General features: G+C 34.0%; 1 protein-coding gene across 3 annotated transcripts in view; it reads right to left on the reverse strand.

Moving 5' to 3' along the window:
• Nucleotides 1-12596, reverse strand: part of Not1 (CCR4-NOT transcription complex subunit 1) — a 568860-nt gene that overhangs the window by 465346 nt on the left and 90918 nt on the right. For all 3 annotated transcript variants that reach the window (XM_090401629.1, XM_090401630.1, XM_090401628.1), the window contains exon 12: nucleotides 4298-4430. In XM_090401629.1, coding sequence (XP_090257755.1) covers nucleotides 4298-4430 — 133 coding nt within the window. The remainder of the gene's footprint in view (nucleotides 1-4297; nucleotides 4431-12596) is intronic.

Genomic DNA, 12596 nt, shown 5'->3' on the forward strand with positions numbered 1-12596 from the left:
CCATTTCACATTTTTGAGGTGGACACAAACCCTTTCCAGAAACTCAGAATCAACAAAAATATCATTTTCCACTAAAAAGGGTTCCAATGTTGGAAAAGGTGTCTGTCTTTTACATAATTAATCCATAAAACCAGTTTTTTCTCGAATGCCTTTACTTTGTCGTAGGCATCAAGAACAGTTAAAAAATTTCCCTGAAGGGAGAGATTTAGTTCATTTAATTTCGAAAAAATGTCTGAAAGATAGGATAGTGTTGATAACCACGCTTCATCAACAAGGAGTGATGCAAAATCAGATTTACGTTCATTTATAAATAATAAAACACCATGCCTTAATTGAAATAACCTTGTTAGTACTTTGCCCCTGGAAAGCCAGCGAATTTCAGAAAGAAGCAAAAGTCGCATATATATTCATTGCCCATTTCATCGCCGAGTACTGAAATTAACCTGTTATTTAATGGTCGGGCTTTAATAAAATTAACTAGCTTTATAGTTTTAAATTCTGGTGGCATTCCTTTGGAGGCTAATGCTTCCCTATGTATGAAACAATGTACCCAATTCATATCCAGAGCTACTTCCTTGACCATAGAAACAACCCCACTATGCCTGCCTGTAAGGGCGCGAGCTCCATCCGAACAGAAACCTATACATTTTTCCCATTGGATCCCTTTGTGTATTATGTAATTATTGAGAGTGTGAAATATTTCTTCTCCAGTTGTTCGGGATGGCAAAGTTCTACTTCTATGAAGTTCACTTCACCCCTCTTTTATTATTGTGATTCTACCGCTACAAATTTAGCGGCAGAATGACGAATAATAAAAAGGGTGAAATGAACAACAATATAGTTTTATTGCTTCCGCCTTTGAACATTCTGATGATATTTGTTTTTTTTTTTTAAGTCTCCATTTGATTTCAATAATTTTTACTTACTTATTCAATTTTAATTTGTTTAGATAATTAAAAATATATATTTATTTAATTAATTTAAGTCTGCCTGTGGACCACCTGTCCCATCGTCGCAGACCACAGGTTGAGAAACACTGTTCTAGTTCATTCCACTAATGTCTTATTTGGTTTGGATTGGACTCTATGCTGGCACCATTGCCATATTCTAGTGCTATTCAAACCATGCAGCTATAATCACTGCTTTGTGATATGGAGTGCTAATATGTTGGGAGATAAAAGGGTCCTTTACCACAAAAATTGGCACCCCACTATAGGACACACATCCAAAACATCAGCATAAGACTTAGCAGTCATTACTGCATGATTTCATGTAGTAGAAAGTTTTTTCACTTGGTTAGAAAGTAAATTATACTTGCCAAGAAATTATATTCTTTTTAAAAGTTGATTATATTCTTTGCTTACACCTTTATCAAAGTGTAAGCAAAGTTTGCATGTGAAGTATCTTTGTGACCCTTTGATAAAGGATTATACAATATAATTTCTTGGCAAGTACTATTTGATTTCGTGCAGGTTGAGTTGGTTGGAATTATGTCTGGTAACTGAGCATTCTCCAGCTGATTTCCTGGATATTTTATATTTGGAAGAGAGAGAAAAAAAAAGTTGATTCAGTGAACCTTATCCATAAAATGGATAAGGTTCACTGAATCAACTCCATATCCTTACACTACCACTGTTACAAAACTTCTACTACAAAACTTTGATGTCAGAGAAATACATTTAGGTAGTATGCATTATCCAGCCATCCTCCATACCACAACACATTCAACAGACTTAAAGAGGATGGAGTGTGACTTTGCTTCACAAAATTGATTTCTATGGCTGCAAAGTCTAGGTTCTGTGCACCTTGGTCCATGCCAATCAATGTTGGCCACAGCTCTTATGCAAAAAGTAATGGAATGCAGCTCTCTACATGTCATGGAAACATTTACTGAATTACTCACAATGGTTGCAAACACATCCAACCACAAAATATCCAGTGTCTTGTGAGATGAATTAGCTAGCTTTCTCGAAGAATATCAGCTCCTGTTACTAAAATTAATTAACGGACAGATTCACTTACATTGAGAATAAAATATTTAACTACAGTAGGAATAGAATAACAACTGAAAATTATAACAATATATGATCTCAAATGCAGGAGGAGAGTTCAAACTGTAACCATTAGAAGTAAAAAAAATGACACTGAAATTACTATTGCAAAAAATAAATAATAACAATAAAAAATATATTTAACATACTTGTGAGGGATATTACGTAGGATAATTCCTTAAAACTGGAAAAGTTCTAGGCATTCATTCATATTTAAGTTTGGATGATGAATATGAACTTCAGAGAATTAAAGAACTAAATGAATATTCAGAAAGAAAGAAGCCAAGTGTAAAAGATATATCGATGCTTTTTCTCTTTGTCATCATCTCAAAAGTTCGGCTTTATCAAACTATTAGTGTATCATGCACACATCTTATGATTCATAGATTTTCTTCTTAAAAAAACACCCACTTTTATTAAAGCTACTTTCATCTCTCTTGGTACAACTCTGATATCAGCATCACGAAAATAATAAACTATTATCTGCAACCTTATTCTTCCTCAAGAAGACATTCCAGAGTTTCCCTTCATGTCAGTTTGTCTGAAACTTGCCAGACATCTAAGCAAAATTAACCTTCAAGTCTCATTCATAAATAAAGCTCATTCCTTGTGCTGACCAAAGAATAAATTTTCTCCTCCTTCCTACCTAGGTTTTAACAGAATTCCTACTTCATGTAATCTTTCATATTATGGTGGGGAGGAAGTAAGATCTGCATGAGTGCAGATCTTACTTCCTCCAAGCTAGCTATCTTCCATCCACTTCCATAATTCTGATAAATCAGGTCACATCACTCATATTCTATCAGATATATCAAAGCTTTTTTTGTTGTTGTTAAAAAAAGATATGAAGAAAACCTGTGAAGCTTTGTGATATCGACCAAACTTAAGTTCATTATTGACTGAAACCTTCATAGCTTTGGGAAATTATCCTACTTAACACTCCTCATGACTATGTTATTTATTTATTTCAATAATGGTTATGGATCTTTTTATTCCATTTTATTTTCTCTTTAACTAGATGCAAGCATTGACAATGTTCAGGAAACATGATGGAAAATTCTGCTATTACTAATATTTTATTCTCAACATAAGCAAATCCATCTCTCAAAATTACTTCAAGTCACATCTACTGCCTATGTATTAATATAATCCTACTGTGTCATATCTTGGGACCAATTTCACCTGCAGATTTCCATTTCTTTAGCATTACTAAGTATGGAGGTGGGAATGCTTAACTGATGCACAACATTTTCCCCAAATGACGCACTATGCATTTCAGTTCCCACTGAAATGCTTACATTATCAAAGCAGTTTCTAAGATAACCACGAATCTCTTTCATTGGCTACAAAATTTGAATTTTCACATCCAATTTCCTAGAATAAGGAGAAGTACCCAGTGATTGTGGGTAGGATAGTATGCATTCAGTTAATCAATGATAACTACTCAATATCTTTCACCAGGTTTTTGTGTTTACCAAATAAGATTTCTTTGAAGCATTTATTCTTTTTTCTCTCCTTCACCAACAATAATAGCAATGTAACTGTATTTCCTTATTTATAAAGGCAATTCTATTTAATAATAATGTCATATGCACTGTGTTCATTATCTTCATGATACACTGTGTGCATACAACTGCAGTGCCTTTAGTTTACACATTGCATATACTGTAAGTTCATAGTTTATTAAAAATAATTTTATGCCTATAATTTTTTTCTAAGAAATTCATTAGTAACACCATATTCCAACATACTGAGGTTAACAAATTCACACAGATTATTGTGTTGTGAATATATACTGTTGTGAATAATAATTATTCACAACAGCATGTCTAAACACTGTCGTTAACAAAAAAACACATATTGGCGTCCCTCAAAAAAGGGACTTCCATAGATTTATTTGTAAAGCCATCAGGAAACGCAACTGGCAAATAGCCTTCAGCTGATGGTATCAGCTGAAGAAATAATTAAAAAATAATTAAGTTTTAATCTAACTCTAATTCATATTTCAACTTGGATAATTTTTAAACATCTAACATCTGAAACATAGAAAGGCTTTTATGAATACCAATAAATACAATCATACATGACAACACACAAAATTTTTATTGAAATCTTTATGAAGAGTACTTTTCTTAATTTTTAAAAGTTGTTCAAGACCAGAGTAATGTCAACAAAGGGCGTATATTTGTAAAAATTAAGTCAGTGAAGTAATTTTTTTTTTATTTTTGAGAAAAAAGTGCACTTACTGAAAACTGAAGCAATCCTAAAACAAGTAAATCAGGACAGTGTTGAACAGGAAATTTAAATAATTCTTGCACTTTGTGAAATTGGCCATTGTCAGACAAAAACATAAGTATTTCAATGAGATCTAGAGATTTCCTATAAAATAGAAAAAGATCTGTGAACATCTTTACAATTCTACAGCAAAATCAATTTATCATATGTTACAACTGAGATAAACAATACTGAGTTGGAAGCAGCCTTTTTATTTCCCCTGTCTTCCAGTAATTTTCCTAATGGACAATAATAACAAGTAAGGCAATTAATGTGAAGTCACTAGCTTCTATATACAAGTAGCTTAGTTGTGAAGAAACTTCATGCACAAACTTTGTTTACACTTGGATAAAGGATTAAACAAGAATACAATTTCTTGGCATTTCTAATTTATTTATAACCGAGCAAAAAAACTTTAAACAATTTGCTGTAATTCAGAGTATTTTAATAAATAGGTGACATCTTTTCACTACTTGTACATGGGATATATGGCTTCTGCATTACTTCAACCTTGGTATTTCTTCTGGGTCTGGCTCTCACTGGTGACATTAAATAATGTTCATCTTTGGGTTTGCTGATCTCCTGACGGAGTAGAGAGGCTCTGCTTAGTGCCCAGTTTTTGCCTGTCACTGAGTGGAGCCACTGCTGAGTTTTCTGTCCTGGAGTGATTCAGGTCAGGAGTAATGAGTTCAATAGTGATCCTTTAGGGTCACTCAGTGAGATTTAGAGTGATCTTGTAGATTACTCAGAGTTTTTGGAGAGGTATCTCAGCACTTTAACATACCACAATAAAGGTTGAAACTGGTCTGGGTAGTGATCCCTCCCATAATGCATAGCATTACATACACCTGAAAGGATGTGTATTTTGCATTATGGGATACTAAGGCAATTAATGCCAAGTCATTAGCCTCTATATACAAGTAGCCTAGTCATGAAGAACCTCACATGCAAACTATGCTTACGCTTGGATACAGGATTAAACAATTTTTAATTTAACAACTGACATTAGTTTTTCATTATGCAATTTCATATTTATAAAAGTTCATGTTTTCATAAAGTTCCTGCTGGTTCTTCTGACAAAGGTAAAATGATTCACTTTTACTTATCAAATCATTTTAAATACCAAACAAAAAAATATAAACGTATATTTTTTCATCTGCCCCTTTAGGTCTGCTTTCCTGCACATCTTTTACACTGGTTTTAAAAATAGATTGAGTGATATACAAGAATGAAACTGCCCAGTAATCTTAAGGGTACAAAATGACTAATCAACTCAAGTTTACAACTGAGTTATGTATTAGCTTTGAGTATCTGAAAGTTATTCTGATATAATATTGACTGAAGGGCAAAAGTTTAGTAAAAGAAAAAAAAATTAAGTTTACTAAATCAGAGTATTATTTAAATTAATCATCATATACTTTGTTATTTTATCTATGCTCACAATTTTTATGGATATATGGCAAAACAATATCCAATATTAAATGTCACAAAAAATATCCAAATCTCATATCCATGTTCAGCTCAGATTCTTCTCAAAGTTACATTCTACTTCATGAGTCTGATAAGTCTGGTTTTGCTAGTGACTCTTTATCCACTAGGCATAAAATTCACTGGAACAAAACTAAAGTTCACAAAAAAAGTTACTTTTTATTTGAAATACTACATACAGAAAGTTTTGAAGCACATATCCATAGACCAAATCTTAATGGTATTTTAGACTCTAAATTTTCCTTTTGGGAAGTAATCCCTAGTAATAATCCTCACTCCTGTGTGTAATGAATTAATATATTTTTTTAACAAATATTATGAATTCTAGTAGTTATAGAGTTATACTCCTGCAATTAATATCATAACTGTTACATGCACATTCTAATTTATTTCTTTTCATTTGTATGCATAGATAATGGTCATTAGACTGAGCTGAAAGTTGTTCTGTATGTATTAAATAAATATTATCCTTAGGTAAGTGTTATTATTTCATAATTATGTCTTCAGCTTATGTCTCTGTATTTTGCTTTATTCTGTCCTAAGAATCTCACCTTTCTTTCTATGATCGTTGATTACAGGCAAATTCTCCCCCCCTCCCAACTTAACACTTAACACTTTTTTCTCTCAAGATTACACAACAGTCAGAATTCATTGTATAGAATTTATGGAGACAAAAACACATGTTAGAGTAATTACTTTACTTAAAATTAAGAAAATGGAACTCAATATTTTGACCTCTATATCAAGATTATCAGGAAACATACATACGAACAAGATACAAGCAATATAACCCGACACAAAAGTATGCTATATCTAACTGCTTTGTTAATCATTTACACTAGCCTGACTTGTGGTGAGAAAAAATAGACAAATAAAATAAAATTTAAAAATATACATAAGTATAATAATATACAGAAGATAAAAAAAATAAAATGAAATAAAATTTTACAAAAAAAAAAAAAAAAAAAAAAAAAATTCCCACTGGAACTACATCAAATGCATCGCTACAGTCCTGTTATCTTAAGGTTTTCTAATGTTGGGGTTCTGCCATCAGGTTTTGGATACTATATAGGTTGTAGATTGGTCTTTGAAATTAACTCATCATTCTTGTTGAGTTTAGGATATGATGGATCAGCATCTTGTAAGCTTCCTTGAATTTTCTGATTCATTATCCTAATCTCAATAAGAATAATGGATTAGTAATTCTATGAATCTGGAAGACCCATCTGCAACCTATATAGTATCCAGAACATGATGGCAAACCCCCAACATAAGAAAATCTTAAAATAACAACTTGGATGGCCGAGTTGTAGCATATCTGCTCTCCAGCCAAAAGGCTAGGTTCGAATCCTGCGTGGGCATGGATGTTTGTGATTGTCTGTGAAAATATTAGTGGTGGGCAGTAGATGGCATTGGTGTAGTTGCAGTTCATTGGTGAATTGAGTGGTGGAGACAGAGTTGTAGAGTAGGTGCCCTTCCTCGATGAGTCTTTAGACTTCCTGGAAGTGTCAGAGGTAGTAATAATAATAATAATAATAACAGGACTGTAGAAATGCATTTGATTTAGTTCCAATGTAATTTTTAATTTATTTTATTTATGTATTTTTATCCTGTGTACATCATCATCAAATTCCTGCCATGTACCCTCAAGGGGTGTACAGGATATGACAGTACTACATGAAAAAATTACATCATTACTAACTTCCTATCTACAATTTTCCTCCAAATCAGTCTGTTACTTGTCAAGACTCCAACTTCATCAGATCTTATATTTCTATCGTCTAAGGCACTTTGTACCGTATCAATCCACCTATATCTTGGTCTTCCTTTGGGTCGTTTTCCTGCCAACCTGCCAACCTGGCAGAGAACACTTGTTTTGCTAATCTTTCATCTCCCATTCTATTTAAGTGACCATACCATCTGAGATTAGCTCTGCTAACGCATTCCTGGATGCTGACAATGTCAAGTTCTTTCCTAATATCCTCATTTTTAATATGATATTGCCATTGATGCCATCTGTTCACGCCTCTAATCTTTCTCAGGACTCTCATATCTGCGGTCTCTAGTCTTTGGTCAAGTGTTTTACTTCTGACCCAGCTCTCAGATCCATAAGTTAAAATTGGTTTGAACACAGTCTTGTATACAGCAAATTTAGTGTTCCGACTAATTTCTTTCTTATTCCATATGAATTTATTCAATTGACTTCCCACGATACCAGCATTGCTGATTCTGTTGTCTATTTCTATATTTAGTTTACCATTTTCAGTAAAAATTGTGCCTAAGTAGCTGAAATGTTTTACTTGTTCCACAGGTTCTCCATTCACAACACAGTTGACATTTTCAATGATTCTGCCTATTTTCATTGTCTTTGTCTTTTTATTGCTGACCTTCATACCATATCTATTACAACAGCTATTCAATTTAGTCAGAGAATCTTGCAGACTTGTAGCGGATTTATTTAGAAGTATAACATCATCTGCATAAAGCAAAGAGCTGACATTAACATCTCCAATTTTGATATCAGGTTTAATACCACATTCCTTCATAATGTGATCCATATAGATAATGAATAACAGAGGGGATAATGTACATCCTTGTCTCACACCAGATTTAACATTAAACCATCTTCCTGTACTTCCTTCAATTCTAACTGCTGACTCACAACTCAAATAAAGACTAAGTATTGCTTGATATAATGCCCCATTGACACCATATAACTGCAGCGTATTGAATAGCTTCTCTCTTGGCACCTTGTCATATGCCTTTTCCAAATCGACAAAACTTAAATACAGATCTTTGTTATATTCCCATGCTTTCTCGACTATTTGTCGTAAAGTGAAGATCTGATCCTGACAGCCTCTATTTGGCCTGAATCCAGCTTGTTCTTCACCAAGCTTTTCTTCACAATTCTTCTCAACCGTTTCTCAAGTATACTTGCATAGATCTTGCCAGGAACACTCAGTAGGGAAATACCTCTGTAATTCTCACATTCAGTTTTATTTCCCTTTTTATATATGGGTACTATGAGAGCTCTACTCCAATCATCGGGAATTCGTCCCTCTGTCCAGGCTTTCTGAACTATGCAGGGCAGCCACTGTAAGACTCTTATACCACCATACTTCAGCATTTCTGGTCGAATATCATCTACTCCTGCTGCCTTTCCACATTTCAAGCCTTTGATGGCTTTTTCTACTTCAAGTATGGATATGTATTCCTGACTGCATGCCTGGTCAGTGTTTTTTATCACTGTGCTGTCATCACTGCTTGTTTCATTTAGCAGTTTTTCAAAGTAATTACTCCATACTTCAAGGATATCTTTTTCTCCTGTTTTCATTTCACCTTTATCATCTCCAATTCCTTTTACAGCACTCTTTCCTCCATTCTTAAGCTTCTTCAACAACCTCCAGAATATTTTGCCACTTTCTTGATATTTATTTTCTATATTCTTGCCAAAGTCCTCCCATGACTTTTGTTTAGCCAGTTTTACACACTGTTTAGCTTTCTTACATTTGTCTCTGTATTCTGTAAGAGTAAAAGCTGACTTATTTGCCAGGAACTTTTGATATGCTTTCTTCTTTTCCTTCACTGCCTCTTTAACTTCCTGTGTCCACCAGGGAGTTCTGATTTTTTTATCTTTGCACACAACCTCACCACATGCCTCTCTGGCAGAATCAATCAATGTTTCCTTCAGAGTTTGCCACTGAATCTCCAAGGTTTGATTCCTGTTCTCAAACTCTTTCATTTTCTTTTCAATAATATTTCTGTATTTTAGTCTACAGTTTACATCTGAGAGCTGCTCAACTTTTATTCGCTTTAAAACTTTCTTACATGTTATTCTTTTCAATATGAAATTCAATTTTATCCTGCTCAAGACTAAATAGTGATCACTTCCAATTTCAAATCCTCTGTACACTCTGGTGTCCTGCACCAGGGAGAAAACATCACTATCAACAATAACATAGTCAATGAGACTTTTCTTATTCCTAGCCTCTTCTCTCCATGTGAATTTGTGCACATTTTTATGTTGGAACATGGTGTTAGTAATAACCAGTCCATGTCCTGAGCAGAAATCCAACAGATATTTGCCATTATTATTAGCTTTGCTCTTTTCTCCAAATTTTCCCAAAATATTTTTGTATGTCTCACAATCATTTCCTACTCTACTATTTAGATCCCCAACAAGGACCAACTTTTCTTTTTTCATTGTGTCAGTTGCTTTTTCTAAAGCCTCAAAAAATTCCTCCACTTCTACCTTAGTAGAACCTTCTGTGGGACCATAGGCACAAATAAGTCTCATTGTCCAGTTCCCCATTCTCATATTTGCCCACATTACTCTATTTGAGACTGACTGCCATTCAAGAAGATTAGCCTCGTATTTTGTGTTGAATACTATGGCTACTCCTTCTTTTCCTTGATTGTTATTGCCCGAATATAACATTTTGTATTTATTGCTCAACAAGATCTCACCAGTTTTGGTCTTTTTTGTTTCAGTCACCCCTATTATGTCGATCTGGTACTTATCTAATTCCTCAGCTAGCTCCATTTCTTTGCCATTCAGGCTTCTTACGTTGATAGTACCGATCTTTAACTCTGGTGATGTTGAGTTGGGGTTTGTTTTCAGATTTGTTCCAGTAGCTGACTTTTCGCTGTTCGCCCCGGTTCCCTGGCGAAAACAACGGGGGCCTTGTTTAACCGGGCGACGCCCCAGCCGGCATTAAATTTTGTCATGTTGTACCATCATTTTTTATTTTGGTTTAACCAATAAGAATACAATTTGGTCGGCTAAATCCCAAATTGCCAGCCCATCCTCGTTCGTTCAGTATCAAAGTAGATACCCAACAGGGTGCACCACGAGAAGGTGAGGATTGGACATTAGGTCAGAAGCCCTGGTCGGTTCTCCGCATTCCTTTAAAGGCTATGTGGAGGTCTCCTCTCAGTTATACAGCTTTGACCCTTAAGCACCCCATCCTGTGTACATTATACTCATTATGTGTGTGTGTGTGTGTGTGTATATATATATATATATATATATATATATATATATTTTTTTTTTTTTTTTTTTTTTTTTTCTTACCAGAGGTTAGGCTAGTGGTATAAACAATTAAGAAAGCAGATTTAGTGTACTTTTTGTGTAGCGTCATGTAGCTTGTAATTTGTTCATATGTACATTTCCTGATAATGACCTTGATATAGAGATCAAAATGCAAATTCAAGAACTGCTGCTGGGGTCCTCACTTCATATGACAACTTGTTCAGTTTAATGAAGTTTTAAGTACAATGACGACACAAATATTTCAAACTTGATCTGTTCTTCAGCAGGTAACCCAATTCCTTCTGTTTGAAAGCATTTCATTATTATTGATAGTTGCCAGATAAATGAAGTTTGCACTGTGTTGCTTTATCTCTAATTTGTTTCCTTTTCAACTACAGAAATCTTGTTTAATGTGAACTATATCATCACTTGAGATCAACGAAATTTATTGGTACTAGGGAAATTTTTATTAGTTGTCAAGAGTACACTAGAAAAATAAAACTGATTATAAAAATCAAATGGATATTAAATCCAGCATTATTTCAAAGCTGAATATAGAAGCTAAAATTTTCATATGAAATTTGACCAGAGCTTATGGGAATACACTTGCTGGCATTTACGAGTTGCCCTAGCCGGAGTTTATAAAAAAATCGCTATGCCCAAGCGTCCATATATTCGCTTCCTGTTGGTCCATTTTGATAAGGTTTCACTGGCCTGACAGCTGTTTCAAACTGGTTAGTTTCCATCAGAGATTAGGCAGAAACCTTAAGAGAGCAAAAACTCTCTTTCAATACTAAGGAACTTGAAATGTTGGAGAAGTGTATTTTCCCATAAGCAAACTCCTTATGCAGTAAATACTTTTACGCACCAACCAAGAGTTCACTTACGGAAAATACACTAATTACAAGAAACACACGTATTAACCACAGTGAAAATTATTTAATTGTAAATATTTCATCCTAAGTATCTTAGGACATCATCAGTACAGTAGTTTTAAACAATAATAGGAATAACATACAGTTAGGGCGCATGGAATATTTACAATTAAATAATTTTCACTGTGGTTAATACGTGTGTTTCTTTTAATTATGATCGCACCACAGGCTTCGTTATTTAAAAACAGAAAATACACTTCTCCGATGTTTCAAGTTCCTTAGTACTGAAAGAGAGTTTTTGCTCTCTTAAGGTTTCTGCCTGGTCTCTGATGAAAACCAACCAGTTTGAAACAGCTGTCAGGCCAGTGAAACCTTATCAAAATGGACCAATAGGAAGCGAATATATGGATGCTTGGGCAATTCGTAAATGCGGCGAGTGTATTCGTGTAAGCTCTCTGATCAAATTTCATAGGAAACTTTTATAGTTTCTATAAGGCTTTGAAATAATACTGGATTTAATATCCACTTGATTTTTATCATTTTTGCATCACCAAACTGAAGCCTTTTGGCTCTTTATTTTAGTAAAACTGATTAGTTTCACAACACATCTTTGGGCCTTTTAAATGAAAGAAATGAAGAAAGTAGCTGATGTTAAAATATAAATTATTAGAAGAGAAGTAATCCAACACAAATTAAATATGACTACGGTAATGCATAGCACATGTTAACTCTCTTTGTAGAGTCAGTAAGTAATCATTGGAGAAGTTAATTCCTGATATGTTAAGAGATTAGCGATTTCCAGACATCATTTAGGAACAACCATTGGTTTTTGCTGAGGGAGTGAATGAGTGAATCTAATCTGCTGAGAAAAAGTTA

The sequence above is a fragment of the Typopeltis vanoorti genome, chromosome 12 (genome assembly GCF_054136105.1).
Source record: "Typopeltis vanoorti isolate ZY-2024b chromosome 12, IOZ_Tvanoo_1.0, whole genome shotgun sequence".
Classification (NCBI taxonomy): Eukaryota; Metazoa; Arthropoda; class Arachnida; order Uropygi; family Thelyphonidae; genus Typopeltis; species Typopeltis vanoorti.